Source organism: Staurois parvus, unplaced genomic scaffold, assembly GCF_062004578.1.
Source record: "Staurois parvus isolate SC_StPar_1 unplaced genomic scaffold, SC_StPar_1.0 ptg001670l, whole genome shotgun sequence".
Classification (NCBI taxonomy): domain Eukaryota; kingdom Metazoa; phylum Chordata; class Amphibia; order Anura; family Ranidae; genus Staurois; species Staurois parvus.
Genome location: NW_028319466.1, coordinates 294,113 through 317,848, shown reverse-complemented (window position 1 = coordinate 317,848; position 23,736 = coordinate 294,113). Strand labels below are relative to the sequence as shown.

The 23,736-nt window shown below is 44.7% G+C and overlaps 1 protein-coding gene across 3 annotated transcripts in view; it reads right to left on the bottom strand.

Moving 5' to 3' along the window:
• Nucleotides 1-23,736, bottom strand: part of FGD5 (FYVE, RhoGEF and PH domain containing 5) — a 242,226-nt gene that overhangs the window by 22,072 nt on the left and 196,418 nt on the right. For all 3 annotated transcript variants that reach the window (XM_089663339.1, XM_089663341.1, XM_089663340.1), the window contains exons 16-18: nt 10,441-10,578; nt 8,580-8,682; nt 5,352-5,485 (exon numbers count right to left, since the gene is read on the bottom strand). In XM_089663339.1, coding sequence (XP_089519465.1) covers nt 5,352-5,485; nt 8,580-8,682; nt 10,441-10,578 — 375 coding nt within the window. The remainder of the gene's footprint in view (nt 1-5,351; nt 5,486-8,579; nt 8,683-10,440; nt 10,579-23,736) is intronic.

Below are 23,736 nucleotides of genomic sequence, written 5' to 3'. Positions count from 1 at the left end.
CATACCCTCTGCACTCTCCTCCAGCACATGGTGCCCACTGTCATACCCTCTGCACTCTCCTCCAGCACATACTGCCCATTGTCATACCCTCTGCACTCCCCTCCAGCACATAGTACCCACTGTCATACCCTCTGCACTCCCCTGCAGCACATAGTGCCCACTGTAATACCCTCTGCACTCCCCTCCAGGGCATAGTACCCACTGTCATACCCTCTGCACTCTCCTCCAGCACATACTGCCCACTGTCATACCCTCTGCACTCCCCTCCAGCACATAGTGCCCACTGTCATACCCTCTGCACTCCCCTCTAGCACATAGTGCCCACTGTCATACCCTCTACACTCTCCTCCAGCACATACTGCCCACTGTCATACCCTCTGCACTCTCCTCAACCATATAGTGACCATTGTCATACTCTCTGCACTCCCCTCCAGCACATACTGCTCAATGTCATACTCTTTTCACTTCCTTCTTGTACATACTGCCCACTGTCATACCCTCTGCACTCCCCTCAAGCACATAGTGCCCACTGTCATACCCTCTGCACTCCCCTCAAGCACATAGTGCCCACTGTCATACTCTCTGCACTCCCCTCCAGCACATAGTGCCCACTGTCATACCTTCTGCACTCCCCTCAAGCACATACTGCCCACTGTCATACTCTCTGCACCTTTCTCCAGCACATACTGCTCACTGTCATACTCTTTTCACTTCCCTCCTGTACATACTGCCCACTGTCAAACCCTCTGCACTCTCCTCCAGGACATGGTGCCCACTGTCAAAACTGCTGCACTCCTCTCCAGCACATAGTGCCCACTGTCATACCCTCTGCACTCCCCTCCAGCACATACTGCTCACTGTCATACTCTTTTCACTTCCCTCCTGTACATACTGCCCACTGTCATTACCTCTGCACTCTCCTCCAGAACATACTGCCCACTGTCATAACCTCTGCACTCTCCTCCAGCACATAATGCCCACTGTCATACCCTCTGCACTCCCCTCCAGCACATAGTGCCCACTGTCATACCCTCTGCACTCCCCTCCAGCACATAGTGCCCACTGTCATACCCTCTGCACTCCCCTGCAGCACATAGTGCCCACTGTAATACCCTCTGCACTCCCCTCCAGCACATAGTACCCACTGTCATACCCTCTGCACTCCCCACCAGCACATACTGCCCACTGTCATACCCTCTACACTCTCCTCCAGCACATAATGCCCACTGTCATACCATTACTCCTCTCCGCTACATTTCTCTCCCACACAAACTGTTTGCTAAATCACTTCTTTCACATAGCTTTCCATATTCCCATCCTTACAGCTCACTTTTACTACCCTTTTCAATCAGGAAGTTTAGGTTTAACGTATGAAATGTGTTGTTGGTCGTGTACCAAACCCGGCCCTAAGCAATGATCAGAGAAAACACATTTTATGGCATTATAAAGTTGAGATATATGGAGACGGCTCATTTTCCATCCAGGCATTAGTGGGGCTGTGAAAGATATTTATATTTTATAATGCTGTAAGGTAGATTTATACACGGCTTCCATAGACTGTTCATCATTAATGTAATAACTACAATCCAGGGATGAAACATTCACATAGAATCTGCCATTAGTTACAATGGTGGACATAGGGACCAACGCCAAGGAATAATGTGGTCTCTCCCTGATCCATTTATATGACTGTTCCCTTTGCCATGATGTTCCCTTTGTCTCTCCCTGATCCATGTGGTCTCTCCCTGATCCATGTGGTCTCTCCCTGATCCATGTGGTCTCTCCCTGATCCATGTGGTCTCTCCCTGATCCATCTATATGACTGTTCCCTTTGCCATGATGTTCCCTTTGTCTCTCCCTAATCCATGTGGTCTCTCCCTGATCCATGTGGTCTCTCCCTGATCCATCTATATGACTGTTCCCTTTGCCATGATGTTCCCTTTGTCTCTCCCTGATCCATGTGGTCTCTCCCTGATCCATGTGGTCTCTCCCTGATCCATCTATATGACTGTTCCCTTTGCCATGATGTTCCCTTTGTCTCTCCCTGATCCATGTGGTCTCTCCCTGATCCATGTGGTCTCTCCCTGATCCATCTATATGACTGTTCCCTTTGCCATGATGTTCCCTTTGTCTCTCCCTGATCCATGTGGTCTCTCCCTGATCCATGTGGTCTCTCCCTGATCCATCTATATGACTGTTCCCTTTGCCATGATGTTCCCTTTGTCTCTCCCTGATCCATGTGGTCTCTCCCTGATCCATGTGGTCTCTCCCTGATCCATCTATATGACTGTTCCCTTTGCCATGATGTTCCCTTTGTCTCTCCCTAATCCATGTGGTCTCTCCCTGATCCATGTGGTCTCTCCCTGATCCATCTATATGACTGTTCCCTTTGCCATGATGTTCCCTTTGTCTCTCCCTGATCCATGTGGTCTCTCCCTGATCCATGTGGTCTCTCCCTGATCCATCTATATGACTGTTCCCTTTGCCATGATGTTCCCTTTGTCTCTCCCTGATCCATGTGGTCTCTCCCTGATCCATGTGGTCTCTCCCTGATCCATCTATATGACTGTTCCCTTTGCCATGATGTTCCCTTTGTCTCTCCCTGATCCATGTGGTCTCTCCCTGATCCATGTGGTCTCTCCCTGATCCATCTATATGACTGTTCCCTTTGCCATGATGTTCCCTTTGTCTCTCCCTGATCCAGGTGGTCTCTTCCTGATCCATCTATATGACTGTTCCCTTTGCCATGATGTTCCCTTTGTCTCTCCCTGATCCAGGTGGTCTCTTCCTGATCCATCTATATGACTGTTCCCTTTGCCATGATGTTCCCTTTGTCTCTCCCTGATCCAGGTGGTCTCTCCCTGATCCATCTATATGATTGTTCCCTTTGCCATGATGTTCCCTTTGTCTCTCCCAGATCCAGGTGGTCTCTCCCTGATCCATCTATATGACTGTTGCCTTTGCCATGATGTTCCCTTTGTCTCTCCCTGATCCAGGTGGTCTCTCCCTGATCCATCTATATGATTGTTCCCTTTGCCATGATGTTCCCTTTGTCTCTCCCAGATCCAGGTGGTCTCTCCCTGATCCATCTATATGACTGTTCCCTTTGCCATGATGTTCCCTTTGTCTCTCCCTGATCCATGTGGTCTCTCTCTGATCCATCTGTATGACTGTTCCCTTTGCCATGATGTTCCCTTAGTCTCTCCCTGATCCTTGTGGTCTCTCCCTGATCCATCTATATGACTGTTCCCTTTGCCATGATGTTCCCTTAGTCTCTCCCTGATCCTTGTGGTCTCTCCCTGATCCATCTATATGACTGTTCCTTTGCCATGATGTTCCCTTTGTCTCTCCCTGATCCATCTGTATGACTGTTCCCTTTGCCAAGATGTTCCCTTTGTCTCTCCCTGATCCATGTGGTCTCTCCCTGATCCATCTATATGACTGTTTCCTTTTCCATGATGTTCCCTTAGTCTCTCCCTGATCCTTGTGGTCTCTCCCTTATCCATCTATATGACTGTTCCCTTTGCCATGATGTTCCCTTTGTCTCTCCCTGATCCATGTGGTCTCTCCCTGATCCATCTATATGACTGTTCCCTTTGCCATGATGACTCTTGCCCAAGTTGTGCCCAAATTAAGTGGCTGTGATGGGAAGCGACATCATCCATCCTGTTCATACAGCTATGGCTTTTGGTTCCCTGGATTCCCCTCAGATGTACCCACTTCATCCTCTTGGCCCCTGACCAGTAGCACTGGCTGTATGTCTGCATCCCTGTGCGCATGGCTCTAGTTCATTTGGTGAACTCAGCACACTATCCTCCTATATCTCAGGAAATGCCTGCATGATCCTTCCAAATGCCTGTTCCCATCCAGATCTGTCTTTGGAACTCCCAGACGGGAGCTGGTAGGTTTTCGGAGGGCTTTTTAAGTGCGTTGAACAAGACGGTCGGTCCCCAAACTAACACGCACAACCTAAGGTTTTAAAAATTTGTGTCCCTAAGCCTGACCCTAGGTTCACACCTAAGTGTTTTCCGCAGCATTTTGCAGAACATGATTTCCTATGGGACAGGTTCACATCTCCGCATTTTCACCCGGTGCGTTTTTTGGAAAGAGTCAGGGACTTTTTTTTTTTAACACAAAAAGTTGCGTTTTTGGGTCTATAGACTTCAATGGAAACGCTGCAGAAAAGCATGTATTGTGTTTTTGACGCATTTTTGATGGATTTTAAATCTGCCTAGCAACAAGAAAAAAAAATGCAAAACGCGGCAAAAACATGGAAAAAACATGTGCAGAAACGCAGTACAGTCCATTTAACATGATTTCCTATGAGAGACGTTCACATCTCGGCGTTTTCACCCCGGTGCGTTTTTTGGAAAGGGTCAGGGACTTTTTTTTTTAAACACAAAAAGTTGCATTTTGGGTTCTATAGACTTCAATGGAAACGCTGCAGAAAAGCATGTAGTGCGTTTTGCCGTGTTTTTGATGCGTTTTAAATCTGCCTAGCAACAAGAAAAAAAATACAAAACGTGGCAAAAACATGTCATGCAGAAACGCAGTACAGTCCATTTAACATGATTTCCTATGGGACAGGTTCACATCTCAACGTTTCACCCGTTGCGTTTTTTTGAAATGGGTCAGGGACTTTTTTTAAACGCAAAAAGTTGCGTTTTTGTTTCTATAGCCTTCAATGGAAAAGCTGCAGAAAAAGCATGTAGTGCATTTTTGCTGCGTTTTTGCTGCATTTTAAATCTGCCTAGCAACAAGAAAACAAATGCAAAACGCATCAAAAACGTGTCAAAAACGCAAAACGCACTGCAGAAACAGATCGAAGGCAAACTGCATAGGTGTGAGCCTAGCCTGAGACAGGGTCAGTGGTTGTAAACCCTTCCATATCCCCAGTGAAATGACTGGCCTCAGGTGATACACAGAGATGAAACAAATCATCCTACATAAGTTGTACCTGTTTATCTGCAGTCTTCTCTTCTCTATATCCGTTCAAAGTTCAAATTTCTAAAGCTTGTCTGAGCTTTCAGCAAAAAGGGGGCCAAAGAGTTGAAGTTACACCCTGCAGAGCTCAGTGAGGAGAGCTCTGAGAGCTGATTGGAGGGAAGAGACACCCCCCCCCCCTCCACACAGCACACAGGAACAGAGCTGAGGCTGTCAATCTGCTGGAGGTCCCTCCCCTGTCACCTTTTTTCTCTTGGTGTCAGGAAAACTTGTCAGAAGTGACTCATGCTGATAGTAGAGGAAGGAGGCAGCAGACAGTGCTCTGGATTGAGCCAAGTACACACTATAGAGGGATATGCTTTGTTCATATTTCATTTCACTTTACGTTCAGGCAGCGATTGTCTTACCTCCATAAGAGCTGATGGGACTTTCTTATGCCTCCTGAAAGCAGACGGGTGGATGTTCTGAAACATGGATGTAAAGGTGCTGGTTGTGGATCTTGGCATTTGCGGTGAGGAATTTGCACTGGCTGTTGCAAGCTCTACAAAACCAGACAAAGCAACAATTTAAGGCGGTATTAAATCCAAAGCCAAAAATATGACATATTGCAGCTTACCAATCATTAGATGTGGCGGCTGCCTTTGTTTTCTTTTTTTAGGCTTCCCCCCTATTTTTTACCTGGTGATCTGGCTGGTAACACACCTCCTGTATTAGAGCGCCCCCACCCTGGATGAAGGAGCACAGGGGGCATCTCTGGACAACAGCATTGGTGATCTGACTGGTAACACACCTCCTGTATTAGAACGTCCCCACCCTGGATGAAGGAGCACAGGGGGCATCTCTGGACAACAGCATTGGTGATCTGGCTGGTAACACACCTCCTGTATTAGAGCGCCCCCACCCTGGATGAAGGAGCACAGGGGGCATCTTTGGACAGCAGCATTGTCAGTCTGGGGGGAGGGGAGTGTTAGCTGGACTAGCAGATTTAGATACACTAACAAACTCCAGCTCACACCTTATAATCAGTTACAGTTTTTTTTTCTTTTTTTTAGCATAAAGGCTTTACATAAATATAAGTAAAAGTTGATCATTGTGAGCACCCTTACCAGTGGTTTGTCTCATCCCTCTAAACCAGTGGTTCTTAACCTGGGTTCGATCGAACCCCAGGGGTTCGGTGAGTCAGTCTCGCAGGTTCAGTGGAGGTGAAGACCCACACCCGACTCATATGATTCGTGCAGTAAATATTCATTATTATGTTTTTGTTTTTGTGTGAAAATCATGTTTTAACGGTTTTGTTCATTTTGTGCACCTATGTATAAATATATACCTATGTTTTAAATTTTAAAAATCATATTTTATTTTTCCAATTAAGAAGGGTTCGGTGAATGCGCATATGAAACTGGTGGGGTTCATTACCTCCAACAAGGTTAAGAACCACTGATCTAAACTGATACATCTGGAATAAAGCTTGTTCTTTTGAAAAACAACAGACTTACTGGCCAGATCACCAGGTGAAAATAAAAGGAAAGGAAGCCTAAAAAAGGAAAACGAATGCAGCCATCACAGCTAGGAATTAGTAATACTGTATAATAAATGTTTGTTTTTGTGTTTATTACTGCTTTAATGAAAGTGTCTCCCTGGACCCCGCATTCACTATATCCGCTCTCCCCGGACCCCGCATTCACTATATCCGCTCTCCCCGGACCACGCATTCACTATATCCGCTCTCCCCGGACCCCGCATTCACTATATCCGCTCTCTCCGGACCCCGCATTCACTATATCCAGTCTCCCCGGACCCCGCATTCACTATATCCGGTCTCCCCGGACTCTGCATTCACTATATCCGCTCTCCCCGGACCCCGCATTCACTATATCCGCTCTCCCCGGACCCCGCATTCACTATATCCGCTCTCCCCGGACCTGCATTCACTATATCCGCTCTCCCAGGACCCCACGACACTATATCTGGTCTCCCAGGACCCCGCATTCACTATATCCACTCTCCCCGGACCCCGCATTCACTATATCCGCTCTCCCCGGACCCCGCATTCACTATATCCGCTCTCCCCGAACCCCGCATTCACTATATCCGCTCTCCCAGGACCCCCCATACACTATATCTGGTCTCCCCGGACCCTGCATTCACTATATCCGCTCTTCCCGGACCTGCATTCACTATATCCACTCTCCCCAGACCCCGCATTCACTATATCCGGTCTCCCCGGACCCCGCATTCACTATATCCGGTCTCCCCGGACCCTGCATTCACTATATCCGCTCTCCCCGGACCCCGCATTCACTATATCCGCTCTCCCCGGACCCTGCATTCACTATATCCGCTCTCCCTGGACCCTGCATTCACTATATCCGCTCTCCCCGGACCCCGCATTCACTATATCTGGTCTCCCCGGACCCCGCATTCATTATATCCGCTCTCCCCGGACCCCGCATTCACTATATCCGCTCTCCCCAGTCCCGGCATTCACTATATCCGCTCTTCCCGGACCTGCATTCACTATATCCACTCTCCCCGGACCCTGCATTCACTATATCCGGTCTCCCCGGACCCCGCATTCACTATATCCGCTCTCCCCGGACCCCGCATTCACTATATCCGCTCTCCCCGGACCCCGCATTCACTATATCCCCTCTCCCCGGACCCCGCATTCACTATATCCGCTCTCCCCGGACCCCGCATTCACCATATCCGCTCTCCCCGGACCCCGCATTCACTATATCCCCTCTCCCCGGACCCTGCATTCACTATATCCGCTCTCCCCAGTCCCGGCATTCACTATATCCGCTCTCCCCGGACCCTGCATTCACTATATCCCCTCTCCCCGGACCCTGCATTCACTATATCTGCTCTCCCACAGTACACACAACATGGAAATGCAATTATTTTAGTAAATATAAACTGCTAAATCCCTTTTCTCATCAGCAGTATATAGCAATCATGTGACTTCTATCAGTGTCCAGCAGACCACTGGTTAAAGCTTGTAGGAGGAGTTTTCATTCTCCTGTAGGAGGATGCAGGACCCCTGACCTTTTTCTGAACGGTGCTGATTGGCCCTGTGATGATCACACGCACTCTCCCAAGGAAAATAAAAGAAATCTCTAGCAATACACACCAACCTGAGCATGTGCAGTGTCCCTGAGGCTCTTTTTTATCAGGAGATGAAATGGGGAATGTGGAAGAAGGGGAGGATCAGAGAAGACAAAATGTAACATCTTTTTTTTTTTTTTACACAATGCGGGGGATTAACCCCTTAGGTCCCACAGTGAGTATAACAAGCATGCTTTACTGCATCTACAGACTGATTGTACTGTTGGGGGTTTCCACCAATCCCTTCCATGGGGCATCTCTCATTTGTAACACAGCAGTCTCTTGTAGGGTTAGGTACTTAGAACCAGGGGCGGACTGACAACTCATGGGGCCCCCGGGCAATAGGGGATCATAAGGCCCCTGTGTCCTCGCCCACACTCAAACCATTCCCAAAAAAGCCTATGAAAGGTTCCAGGGGCATCTCATGGGGCCCTCTACTGACCCCGGGCCCTCGGGCAGTGCCTGAGTGTCCGAATGTTCAGTCCGCCCCTGCTCAGAACAGGAGATCACGCTGCAGCTGCGCTCACCTCTTTTCCGCAGCTCCGCAAAGCAGCCGTTACAGACTTTGGACGGACGATCCTTTAGGTACTTTAAAGGGTATTTGTTTCTGGAGCAGCTGCGGCAAACAATCTGTCAGAAAAGAGGCAGAAATACAAAATAATGTTTTTTATCAAATATTTGACCACTCAAACACTTCAATAAAAGAGCAACTTGAATCCGTTTTCAGAGACGACAAAACAATGCACGTGCTATGGTAACATGACGGAATGTCATGGACGCCTGCAGTCGCTGTACAGCAGAGCTCAGGCTGGAAGAGGGAGACAGTGCAGAAAAAGCCAATTAGTTGTGCTGCAGTGCTCACTGGCTAGGAGCATGCTGATAGGAAGAGAGAGCAGAGTGATGGAGACATGAGCCCGTCAAACTGCGACTTCCCTTTTCACTGTCCAGTCACAAACTGGAGGAGGGACAAGCCCTGTAAACGTAACTTAACTGCAGCAGAGAAAAATCAGGTCTATTGCCCTGCCAGACCGGACTGTGCTGTGTGGCTGAGCTGTGTAAATTGCAAGACTGGTTGGATAGAAATAAAAGTCTTTTGTCAGGTCCCATAGACCGACTTCATCTGTGTATTTGGCTGTATGTCTGGCTCTCTCCCTTTCCCTTTCTTTCTCTTTCCCTCTCTCTCCCTTTCCCTTTCTTTCTCTTTCCCTCTCTCTCCCTTTCCCTTTCTTTCTCTCTTTCCCTCTCTCTCCCTCTCCCTTTCTTTCTTTCTCCCTTTCCCTTTCTCTTCTTTCTGTCTCTCTCTTTCTCTCCCTTTTTTTTTCTCTCTCTTTCTTTCTCTTTCTCGCTTTATCTCTTTCTCTCACTCTTGTTCTCTCTTTCTCTCTTTTTTTCTTTCTCGCTTTATCTCTTTTCTCTCTCTCTTTCTTTTTCTCTCTGGCTTTCTGTCTTTCCTTTTCCCTTTCTCGCTTTATCTCTTTCTTTTTGCTCTCTCTTCTTCTCTCTTTCTTATTCTCTCTCTCTTTCCTTCTTTCTTACGTTTTATCTCTCTCCCCTCTCTCCCCCCTCTCTCTCCCCCTCCCTCTCCCCCCTCTCTCTCTCTCCCCTCCCTCTCCCCCTCCCCCTCTCTCTCCCCCTCCCCCCTCTCCCTCTCTCTCCCCCTCCCCCCTCTCTCCCCCTCCCTCTCTCTCCCTCTCTCCCCCCCCCTCTCTCCCTCTCTCCCCCTCCCCCCCTCTCCCTCTCTCTCCCCATCTCTCCCTCTCTCCCCCTCCCTCCCTCTCCCCCCCCTCTCTCTCTTCCCCTCTCCCTCCCCCCCTCTCCCTCTCTCTCTTCCCCTCTCCCTCTCTCTCCCTCCCTCTCCCTCTCTCTCCCTCTCTTCCCCCCTCCCTCTCCCCCCCTCCCTCTCTCTCCCTCTCTCTCCTTCTCTTCCCCTCTCCCTCTCTCCCTCTCCATCCCTCTCCCTCCCCCTCTCCCCCTCTCTCTCCCCCCCCTCCCTCTCCCTCTCTCTCCTTCTCTTCCCCTCTCCCTCTCTCCCTCTCCATCCCTCTCCCTCCCCCCTCTCCCTCCCCCTCTCCCCCTCTCTCTCCCCCCCTCTCCCTCTCTCCCCCCTCTCTCTCTCCCCCTCTCTCTCCCCCCCCCCCCTCTCTCTCTCTCTCTCTCTGTCATTTGGTGGGGGGTGCCCAATTTTTGTGTTGACTAGGGAAGCACAAAAACAAAATACACCGCTGTCTGGAGCTCAACTCAACTCCATTCATAACTCTAAAAAGCTTTTCCATGCCATAAATGGAAGCATTCGATGAGTTCCCAATACAGTCCAGTAACCAGGAAATCTCCAGGCGGGATGAAGATGTCTCCTCTGTTGAAGAATGCAGCAGACAACCACGAGCTCACCTTGCCGCAGGCGTGACAGTGATGGCGCCTCAGCGTCAGTGTGAAGTCACTACTGCAGTTCATACACATCACGACATGGGACATGTGCACCACGCTGGGCGGCCTCTCTCCCAGACTCATCCCCAGCCTTTCCCGCACCTGAAAAAACAAAAATCAGAGCCATCTGAGTCCACAAATCTTCTGTGCAGGAATATTGGTAGCTGTATGACCACAAAATGCGCCTTGCCTATTTTTAGGTGATGTTACATATATATTTATTTATGTACATTATATGTTTAAATGAATTCTCAATATATTTTATAATTATGTAGCAAGATTGTCCAAGCTGCAAGATTTCTTGGATTGAATTCTATTATTGACAACTAATTATTCAGAGATTACCCACTAGCACAGCAATGGGCAAACTACGGCCCGCGGGCCGTATACGGCCCAGCGGACCTTTTAATCTGGCCCGCGGAGCGTGATACTGTCAGGATGTGTGTAGGCGGGGCAGCGTGACGAACGCGAGGGGAGCTAGGCTCCTCTCACAGTCCACCCTGAAGACCGGTGTAGCATAAAAATCTCTCTCCTATGAGGATCTGTCCTCCTCGACGTATCTGCGCATGTGCCGGAGATCGCCGATCGGCTGCTAATGCCTGAAACTGGCACATGCGCAGATACGTCGAGGGGGACAGATCCTCATAGGAGACAGATTTTCATGCTACACCGGCACGGCGCGGGAACACGGCGAGAGGAACGCGCGGAGCAAAGGTAAGTGAATTGACACAGGGGGGACTTGGGGACTTAATATGGGGGATGAATTAATATGGGGGATGAATTACTATAGGGGGGATGAATTACTATGGGGGGGATGAATTACTATGGGGGATGAATTACTATGGGGGATGAATTACTATATGGGGGATGAATTACTATGGGGGATGAATTACTATATGGGGGATGAATTACTATATGGGGGATGAATTACTATATGGGGGATGAATTACTATGGGGGATGAATTACTATGGGGGATGTATTACTATATGGGGGATGAATTACTATATGGGGGATGAATTACTATGCTTACTATGGGGGAATATTACTATACTTACTATGGATGACACATGCACATCATTCATCTACTCTTGGTCCGGCCCCCGGGTCCAATATATGAACCCATTGCGGCCCTCAAGTCAAAAAGTTTGCCCACCCCTGCACTAGCACATTTAAATATAATGTGGCTATTTTTTATTAATATATTATTGTTGTTGTTAATATTATTATTAATATTATTTTTACTACTACTACTAATTATTATTCTGCTAATATTAATAATTGCTTGCTGATGCTTTGGTGATGTTACTTATATTTAAATAAATACTGAACATCTTTTACAATTCCATAGCTGTGCTCAAACTTTGTTACCTGCAATACAATCAGCTTCAAGATTCTTGAACGATTTTTGAGAAGATTCTATAGTTGATATATTTGTCTGTTTTGTTGTTGTTAATATTATTATTTGTAGTAGTATTAGTAGTAGTAGTAGTAAACATAATAATAATACTATATTAATAAAAAAAAAAAGCCACATTAATATTATTATTAGTAGTAGAAAAATTATTAATATTAATAACAATAATAATAATAATAATAATAATAATAATGCTATTTTCTTATGATTTTATTATTATTATTATTATTATTATTATTATTATTAATAATAATAATAATAATAATAATAATGCTATTTTCTTATGAATTTTTTATAATAATAATAATAATAATTTATTATTAATTTTGCTACTACTAATAATATTAATGTGGCCATTTTATATTAATATAGTATAATTATTACATTAGCTACTACTACTTCTAATAATAATAATAATATTAACAACAACAATACAGACAAAAATATATAAAAAATAGAATCTTCTCAAAGATAGTTCAAGAATCTTGAAGTTGATTGTATTACAGGTAATAAAGTTTGAGCACAGCTATGGAATTGTAAAAGATGTTCAGAATTTATTTAAATATGAGTAACATCACCAAAGCATCAGCAAGCAATTATTAATACAAGTATAATAATAATAATATAATAATAATATATATTTCAAATTTATTATTATTATTATTATTATTAATATTATTATTATAATAAGTATTATTATTTTTATTATTGATTTTGCTACTACTGCTGCTACTACTTATAATAATAATATATATTTCAAATTTATTATTATTATTATTATTAATATTATTATTATAATAAGTATTATTATTTTTATTATTGATTTTGCTACTACTGCTGCCACTACTTATAATAATAATATATATTTCAAATTTAATATTAAGTAGTAGCAGCAGTAGTAGCAAAATCAATAATAAAAATAATAATACTTATTATAATAATAATATTAATAATAATATATTAATTAAAAAATAGCCACATTAATATTTCAGTGGGCTAGAAATCTCTGATAAATTAGATAACAAAAACAGAATTAAGTCTAAGGACCTTGCAGCTGATTGTATTACAGATAATAAACTTTCAGTACAGCTATAGAATTGTGAAAAATATTGAAAATGTATTTAATATATCGCATTATATTTAAGGTATTTGATATTTAGGTAACATCACCTAAACATCCAAAAACCACTAATATTATTAATATTTCTGAGAGAAAGAAATAATAAGAGATTAGAATTCGGCTCCAAAGATCTTGCAGTTGATTTTATTGCAGATAATAAACTTTCAGCACAGCTATAGAATTGTAAACAAAATTGAGAATGTATTTAATATAAACTAAATTTGATATTATATTTGATATATAAGTAACATAACGTAAACATCCACAAGGCACATGATTATTGTTATTAATATTAACACGTACTATTTTTTGTCGAATTTAATACATTTGTTAAACAATATTTTTCTACCCCTCCTTTGCATTAGCCCAATGATGAGGATGACATGTATAACAGAACATAATCAGTTCTCACATATTAGACATATCATGGTAAAGACCGATATCTTGGTAAATATCTCCCACTCAGGATCTCATCTTCATTTCAAATACACTTAATACTTTTATACGTTTTTCAAAGTCTAATTGCTACATCTTTGAGGATTATCAACAGCTCCTTAACATAGACCCCTGGTGCACAACCTGTGGCCCTCGAAGCCCCAGCATACAATAGGTTTTCCACACCTAGGTGCTAACTCAGGCCAGTGTCAGAAAAATATTCTTTAGACTGGCTTCTAGAACCTTAATTGTTTACTTTATTTCCTTCACAGTAGCTTACTTTTTTCTGTAGCATCCGTCCTTTTTTTTTTATTATGTTTTTTTTTCTGTTTTTTTTTTTATAAAGGATCTTGCTGAATAATTATCAGTGTAACAAAAGCTGATTTTAAGGGGGTTGTAGGGAGCACAAATGTGGAAGTTTGGTTTTTAAAAGGGGTGGCTATAGCAGTGTTTTCTAGCAGTTTCATATAATGTGTCTCCAGTCTCTGACCATCTCTTCTACAATGAACATAGTCTTTGGCCTTCTCCTGAACCCTCTCTACAGTTTCTGACCATCTCTTGTATCAGGAGCATAGTCTTTGACCATCTCTTGTTGTATGCCTGCAGTCTCTGACCATCTCTTCTACAATGAACAAAGTCTTTGGCCTTTTCCTGTACCATGTCTACAGTCTCTGACTATCTCTTGTATCAGCAGCATAGTCTTTGACTTCTCTGACCATCTCTTGTTGCATGCCTGCAGTCTCTGACCATCTCTTCTACAATTAACATAGTCTTTGGTCTTCTCCTGTACCATGTCTACAGACTCTGACCATCTCTTGTATCAGCAGCATAGTCTTTGACTTCTTTGACCATCTCTTGTGGCATGCCTGCAGTCTCTGACCATCTCTTCTACAATGAACATGGTCTTTGGCCTTCTCTGGTACCATGTCTACAGTCTCTGACCATCTCTTGTATCAGGAGCATAGTCTTTGACCATCTCTTGTTGCATGCCTGCAGTCTCTGACCATCTCTTCTACAATGAACATAGTCTTTGGTCTTCTCCTATACCATGTCTACAGTCTCTGACCATCTCTTGTATCAGGAGCATAGTCTTTGACTTCTTTGACCATCTCTTATAGCATGCCTGCAGTCTCTGACCATCTCTTCTACAATGAACATAGTTTTTGGCCTTCTCCTGTACTATGTCTACAGTCTCTGACCATCTCTTCTACAATGAACATAGTCTTTGGCCTTCTCCTGTACCATGTCTACAGTCTCTGACCATCTCTCGTATCAGCAGCATAGTCTTTGACCATCTCTTGTGGCATGCCTGCAGTCTCTGACCATCTCTTCTACAATGAACATAGTCTTTGGACTTCTCCTGTACCATGTCTACAGTCTCTGACCATCTCTCGTATCAGCAGCATAGTCTTTGACCATCTCTTGTTGCATGCCTGCAGTCTCTGACCATCTCTTCTACAATGAACAAAGTCTTTGGCCTTTTCCTGTACCATGTCTACAGTCACTGACCATCTCTTCTACAATGAACATAGTCTTTGGCCTTCTCCTGTACCATGTCTACAGTCTCTGACTATCTCTTGTATCAGGAGCATAGTCTTTGACTTCTTTGAACACTTCTTGTTGTATGCCTGCAGTCTCTAAACATCTCTTCTACAATGAACATAGACTTTGGCCTTCTCCTGTATCCTGTCTACAGTCTCTGACCATCTCTTGTAGAATGAACATATCATCTCTGACCTTCTCCTGCAGTATGTCTACAATCTCTGACTATCTCCTGTAGCATGCCTGTAGTCTTTGACCATCTCCTGTTGCAAGTCTGCAGTCTCTGACATCCTTCTGAAGCATTACATCATAATATTAATGATTTAATACCTGAATATTAGGTGTGGCCCTTTGGTGATGCCAATGGCTGCACCTGAGGCCTCCTTTATCAAAACAATTGACCAACGCTAACATAGACTTTATTAAATGTGCTGCTGTCAACATTAGCCACTAGGTGGCGGTAGGACATCAATTTTGGAGAACGACTGCGCTGTACACTGGATGGGGGGGGGGGAGGGGGAGAAGGAGAGGACAGGATGACAAATGACATACGCAGTTTGGAATTAGCTGTGCTCTAATAGTATCAAAGACCTGCACCAAACACATATAGCTCCTCCAAAGAAAATATATTACAAAGTTTGTGAAAAGAAAAATAAACTCAACAAAAATAATGTGGAACCTACATAAAAAATAAAATGAATAACTATTCATCCAGTGAATGTGCCTGTACATGTTCTGTGCCAACAAATGTTCTATTATTACGAACAGTAGTAAACTACCATATTATGGCTACTAGATGGCGCTAGGGAGCATAGGAAATACATATGTCCCAGTAACAATAGATACAATGTAATATTTCTAGAGAATGCTATAGGGAATTATTAAATACGTAAAAATTGCTACATTGTATCTCTTGTTACATAGATATGTGTTTTTCCTTTGCTCCTCAGCTCCATCTAGTGGCCAAAATACGATATTTTATTGCTGCCCATAATAAAGAAACATTAGTTTAGAAAGTAAAGCGCTGAGCAAACTGTTGGCGGTATATAAATCCTGTATAATAATAGTCCAGAAAGAAAATTCATTTTTGCTCAGTGCGCCTGCAGAATTTCCTGGCCTAGAGCTAAATCATCTGCAAGGCAACATAGATAGAAGCCATGGCCTGGTGGATGCCCACGGTGCCAAGTACAACCTGCCTACAACTGAATCATCTTCAAGGCAACGTAGATAGAAGCCATGGCCTGGTGGATGCCCACGGTGCCAAGTACAACCTGCCTACAACTGAATCATCTTCAAGGCAACGTAGATAGAAGCCATGGCCTGGTGGATGCCCACGGTGCCAAGTACAACCTGCCTACAACTGAATCATCTTCAAGGCAACGTAGATAGAAGCCATGGCCTGGTGGATGCCCACGGTGCCAAGTACAACCTGCATACAACTGAATCATCTTCAAGGCAATGTAGATAGAAGCCATGGCCCAGTGGATGCCCACGGTGCCAAGTACAACCTGCCTACAACTGAATCATCTTCAAGGCAATGTAGATAGAAGCCTGTGGTCCAGTGTATGTGTGAGGGGCCAACTATAACCCACCTACCTACAATTAAATCATCCTCAAGGCAGCCTGGACAGGAGCTTATGGACCAGTAGATATACGGATGGTGGGGCCACTACAGCCTCCCTACAACCAAATCATCTGCAAGGCAACCTAGACAAGAGCCTACGGCCCGGGATATGTCTGGGGAGCTAAGTTTAGCCTAACAACATACAACTAAATCATCCACAAGGCAACCTAGACTAGAGCCCATGGCCAACTATATGTTTGTGGGGCCAATTACAACCTACCTACAACCAAATCATCAACAAGGCAACCTAGACAAAAGCCTATGGCCTGCTGGATGTCTGAGGGACCAACTACACGCTAGCTACCTACAACCAAATAATCTGCAAGGCAACCTAGACAGGAGCTTATGCACTGGGATATTCCTGGTGAGCCAACTACAACCTACCTACAACCGAATCACCTGCGGGGCAACCTAGACAAGAGCCTATGGCCTGCTGGATGTTTGAGGAACCGACTACACCCTACCTACCTACAACCAAATCACCTTCAGGGCAACCTAGACAAGAGCCTATGGCCTGCTGGATGTCTGAGGAGCCAAGTATACCCTATCTACCTACAACCTAATCATCTGCATGGCAACTTAGACAAGAGCCTATGCTGCAGGATATGTCTGGTGAGCCAACTACAACCTAATCACCTGCAGGGCAGCCTATACAAAAGCCTGTGGCCTGCTGGATGTCTGAGGGACCAACTACACCCTACCTACCTACAACCTAATCATCTGCAAGGAAACCTAGATAGGAGCCTATGCCCCCAAGATATGTCTGGTGAGCCAACTACAACCTACCTACAACCAAATCACCTGCAGGACAGCCTAGACAAGAGCCTATGGCTTGCTGGATGTCTAAGGAACCAACTACACCCCACCTACAACCTAATCATCTGCAAAGCAACCTAGATAGGAGCCTATACCCCAGGATATGTCTGGTCAGCCAACTACAACCTACCTACAACCAAATCACCTGCAGGGAAACTTAGAAAAAAGCCTGTGGCCTGCTGGATGTCTGAGGAACCAACTACACCCTACCTACCTACAACCTAATCTTCTGCAATGCAACCTAGACAGAAGCCTATGCCCCAGGATATGTCTGGTGAGCCAACTACAACCTACCTAGAATCAAATCACCTGCAGGACAAGCTAGACAAGAGGCTATGGCTTACTGGATGTCTAAGGAACCAACTACACCCTACCTACCTACAACCAAATCACCTGCAGGACAACCAAGACAAGAGCCTATGGTTTGCTGGATGTCTGAGGAACCAACTACACCCTACCTACCCACAACCTAATCATCTGTAAGGAAACCTAGATAGGAGCCTATGCCGCAGGATATGTCTGGTGAGCCAACTACAACCTACCTACAACCAAATCACCTGCAGGGAAACTTAGACAAGTGCATATGGCCTGCTGGATGACTGAGGACCATCTACACCCTACCTACCTACAACCTAATCATCTGCAAGGCAACCTAGACAGGCTATTGCCCAGTGGATGTCCTGGAAAGCAACTACAATCTTCACACTTCTGCAGTAAACCAGGAGAACAGTGCAGTTGGTCAACACTGTGCACCTGCCTGTGACTCCACAAGGGAGGATGTTCTTTAGTGCCTGATGGTGCCTTGCCAGTACTGACAAAATAAATGGGGATTGACAGTGTCAATCAAAGGGACAGGAAGCCAAAGCTGCTACCTTGCCTAGGGCCCTATGCTGCCTTGACCGTACCAGGTTTGGTGCTTTCGCATTTAATTGCTTATTGAACAAATCAGGCTTTTTTTCCCCTTTTAATAAAATTTGGATATTTCTTATCAGAACAGAAGGCGCTTAGGCAGTATTATCTGGATTTTCAGCCCACACAGCAAACTAGGACCATGCTGTACTTATTGTACATTCGTGTGCGATTCTGCTAGCTCGGTTCCAGGATGGCGTTCACTGTACTCGCCTACTTCCGCACGTGTGCCATAGCGGTTTCTGCCTGCCCTTGTTCATTTTCTTTACTAAATCAGGCCCATAGTCTCTAAACATCATTCCCCGAGGCTACGTATTGTGTTTTGTGATTTTACACTATTTCCAGAAAGAAGCGGTGATTATCCAGGTATATTGTTTTTCCGCCGGCTGCCACACCACCAGCTTAGTCTACTCTTTGAGTGGAATAATATATGAACAGCTTGAAGTCGGTAAACTGCCCGCAGAGAGCGCTAGCTTGCTAATCTTAGCAATATAATGAGTTCGCATCACAGGAATTAATTCCAGGCCTGGGAGTTGAGTGGAGCCGTAAGTATTTTATTATTTTTACCACAAATATAAATCTCAGCGGTAGGGCCAGACCGAATCCTCCCCGACCGAAAATTACTTTTCTTAATTGTTGAATTGTTTCACACTCGGAATAAGATTTTTTTTTTTTTTTACTATGCGGTCGTGATAACAATAGTATTTTATTGCCAGCTGTGAGGTGGTTTCAATTTTTACTTGTCAGGCTTAGACTGGGGGCAGGGGGGGAGGGCTAGGTCATTATTTGCTGGTAAAATTGAGGGTTGACGCTGAGCATTGAACAGCAGAGACTTGAGATCTTCATGTATATTCCAAAGCCCTTGATAAATAACTGTACATCCAACAATCAGAGCTCTGCCATATGTATAGGAAAAGCTCGGAAGATGGCACCGCTGACTTGGGGCAGGGGATCCCATCGATGAATAAAAGGAGAAATCAGCTCTATTCTAGCACCCCTGACCAGAGGTTACAGGCAGATATTTGACCTCAACCCCTGCCCTGTAGGCAATGTTCCTGGTTTGCTGAGAATTGCTAATCACTGCTAGGTGTTCGAAAAATTGGGAGTTTTCGCATTGCCAAAATTTTGGTAAAATTTTGGACACTTCTGCTAAATTTCACTATGAGGGTCATTTCATGCAGACCTTCAATCAGGTCCGCCCAGGAGCGGACCGACCATTTGGAATCTCGGGCACTGCCCCTGGCCCCGGGGTCAGTAGGGGGCCCCATGAGATGCCCCTGGTACCTTTTTCATAGGCTTTTTTGAGTTTGTGCAAGGACACAGGGGCCCCATGATCCCCTATTGCCCGGGGGCCCCATGAGTTGTCAGTCCTCCCCAGGGTCCGCCTGTCAGTTTCTCATGTGATCCTGATCAGAAGCTCCATGTAATTCTATGGGCAGGCAGATGTAAACTTACCTCCAAATCCATTCAGGTCCGGCAAAAAAAAAAAAAAAAGGAAAAAGACGGCACCCTTTTCCATTTTTCAGGACATAAACATGATGGATCAGAGGTAGTCTGATAAATGGACGCAAGTCTGTTTTCACGTGGTAGCCCATGGATCCAACACAAGTTCGTAAAGGTCTGGTTTCAAAATGGAGAAGGAAACCAAATGGGTATGGTCTGGATGTCAAAAAAGTTCATGGAAACCCTGCTGAGTGGTTTGAAGGATGGCTGTGTGCAAGGAGCTGTAGGTAAAATGCACTGAGTTCCATTGGGAAGGTGAAATTAAGAAGCTATTAGTCAGCAAAGCCATATTACTGCGGTTGAGATCATGAGACCATAATATGGTGGTCACTTGGCTTTGTTGATCAATAACATTGCAGCATTGTGTGACTTGCCTTTGTTAATATACATAAATAATTCTATGTAAAAATCCACAAAAAAAAAAAAATCCATGGTAAACAGCATAGATGAATGAATCTTTCTCTTCCAGCTATTGTATTCAGACAACCGGCACCCACGGGCTGTCAGAATACAAAAGCCTGGCAGTTGGCCAAAATCTGAGTCATGTATGGCCAGCTTAAAGAGTAACTTCACATTTGCTGAGACAAAAAAAACAAACCAAAAACAATTCTTCCATGGGTGATCAATGTACATTGCAGAGTGGAGGAATGCTTCCTTATATTGGAGGTCAGTGAAGAAATGCCCCATTATATTGGAGGTCAGAGAAGAAATGCCCCATTATATTGGTCAGTGAAGAAATACCCCCTTACATTGGAGGTCAGTGAAGAAATACCTCCTTATATTGGAGGTCAGTGAAGAAATACCTCCTTATATTGGAGGTCAGTGAAGAAATACCTCCTTATATTGGAGGTCAGTGAAGAAATACCCCCTTATATTGGAGGTCAGTGAAGAAATACCCCCTTATATTGGAGGTCAGTGAAGAAATACCCCCTTATATTGGAGGTCAGTGAAGAAATGCCCCCTTACATTGGAGGTCAGTGAAGAAATACCCCATTATATTGGAGGTCAGAGAAGAAATGCCCCATTATATTGGTCAGTGAAGAAATACCCCCTTACATTGGAGGTCAGTGAAGAAATACCCCCTTATATTGGAGGTCAGTGAAGAAATACCTCCTTATATTGGAGGTCAGTCAAGAAATACCTCCTTATATTGGAGGTCAGTGAAGAAATACCCCCTTATATTGGAGGTCAGAGAAGAAATGCCCCATTATATTTAAGGTCAGTGAAGAAATACCCCCTTACATTGGAGGTCAGTGAAGAAATACCCCCTTATATTGGAGGTCAGTGAAGAAATACCCCCTTACATTGGAGGTCAGTGAAGAAATACCCTATTATATTGGTGGTCCGTGAAGAAATGCCTCATTATATTGGAGGTCGGTGGAGAATTGCCCCACTATATTGGAGGTCAGTGGAGAATTGCCCCATTATATTGGTGGCCAGTGAAGAAATACCCCTTTACATTGCTTGTCAGTGGAGAAATATCCCCTTACATTGGAGTTCAGTGGAGAAATGCCCCCATACATTGCTGGTCAATGGAGAAATGCCCTATTTAATTGAAGGTTAGTGAAGAAATACCCCTTTACATTGCTTGTCAGTGGAGAAATATCCCCATACATTGGAGGTCAGTGAAGAAATGCCCCCTTACATTGGTTGTCAGTGGATAAAAACCCCTTTACAGGGCTGGATTAAGAGCAGTATGGGCCTGGTGCTGAGGATTTTGGTTGGCCTTTTTAGGGAAAGTCCACGGAGTTCCCCCTTACATCAGAGTCCACAGAGTTCCCCCTTACATCAGAGTTCCTAAAGTTCCCCTTTACATCATCGTCCACAGGCTTCCCCCTTACAGTGCAGCAAGGGGGAACTCAGCAGACCCTGATGTAAGGGGGAGCATTGCAGACTGCAGTAAGAGGAACTCTGATGTAAGGGGGTCTTTAGTCACCATCAGAAATCGGCTGATAACAGAGCTACAGATGCGCAGTGTTCTAGTCCATTGACAATTACAGACAGGAGCAAAGTACCCTGTTTTTTCACAAACACGCTCTAAAATGGGATTCAGACTCCCCTGACTGCCCCTTATCTATGTCCCTGCTGTTGGCCCAATTCTTTCCATGCATGGCCTGTTCTTTTTGGGTGGCTTGACCTATATTAGGGTGAGGGCATGGAACTGCAGCTACACTAGCCCCTACGTTAATCCGGCCCTGCCCCTTTACATTGATGGTCAGTAGACAAATACCTCCTTATATTGGTGGCCAGTGAAGAAATGCTGCCTTATATCGGTCAATGGAAAAATGTCACCTTACATTGGTAGTCCGTGGAGAAATACCCCTTTGCATTGGGGGTCAGTGGAGAAATACCCCTTTGCATTGGGGGTCAGTGGAAAAATACCCCCTTGCATTGGGGGTCGGTGAAGAAAAGTCCTCTTGCATTGGTGGTAAGTGGAAAAATAAAACCCCGGCACTTGAAAATTGCCCTCTTACATCGCCATTCGTTGTAGGTGAGAGAACAATCTGTCAATGCTTACTGCTCAAGTGTAGGAATCCTAGTTGGAAAGCCTGCCTTCGAGCCTCTCATATCCCTTTAATACTGAGCACATATGAATTCCACAGGTTCTGTGGCTGATTAAATGTGGTAATTAGATTCGCTCATTACCTGTGTTTAATTAGCCACAGTGTCTGTGTAATTCATATGTGTTCGGTTTATAAAGGATGACCTGGCAACTCTTTCCCAGCATGCAGAAACACGGAGATCTGAGGTCTCCAACAGCCAAACAATTACAGAATATCTGGCCAGACCAATATTAAATCCCCATAAAGATAACCTCTAGTGAGCATGAAAGAATGGAATGGTCGACATAAATGTGTTTAATACCTCAGATCGGGGGTTATCAGCGTTCACAGCTAGGTACTGGCATCTACAGCACAAAGCCGTGGTGGTTTGGTGGCTCATGTTGCAGGACAAGCCAAGGATGAACTTATGTGTTAGGGTTAATGTCAAAGATTAGGAGGTTTATTTTATATTTTGGGTTTAAGGATAGGGTTGGGTTTTGGAAAACAGGATTAGGATTTTGGGAGAGGGGGTTAGGTGAAGTTTATTCTGCTTATATTTTGCCTTCCACAGTTCCACCCATCGCCGCTCCTTCAGATTTAATGCGAAAGAGACCTGGGCCACCTAGTAGAAGACTTGGGCACTTAATACCATAGAAGACCTGGAGCACTTAGTAGAAGACCCGGGGCAATTAATAGAGGACCCGGGGCACCTAGTAGAAGACCGGGAACACATAGAAGACCTGGGAACTTAATAGAATACCTGGGGCACTTAGTAGAAGACCTGAGCATTTAATAGAATACCTGGGGCACATAGAAGAAGACCTGGGGCACGTAATAGAAGACCAGGGGCACATAGAATACCTGGGAACTTAATAGAATACCTGGGGCACTTAGTAGACCTAGGAACTTAATAGAAGACCTGGGGAACATAATAGAAGACCAGGGGCACATAGTAGAAGACCTGGGGCACGTAATAGAAGACCAGGGACAGATAGCACACCTGGGAACTTAATAGAATACCTGCGGCTCTTAGAAGACCTGGGGCACATAATAGAAGACCAGGGGCACATAGTAGAAGTCCTGGGGCACGTAATAGAAGACCAGTGGCACAAAGAAGACCTGGGAACTTAATAGAATACCTAAACACTTAGTAGAGGAACTGGGGCACATAATAGAAGACCAGGGGCACTTAGAGGACCTTGAGCACTTAATCAAAGACCCAGGGCACTGAATAGAAGACCCAGGGCACCTAGTAAAACACCAGGGGCACATAGAAGACCTAGACACTTAATAGAATCCCTGGGGCACTTAGTAGAAGACCTTGGGCACTTAATCAAAGACCCAAGGCACTGA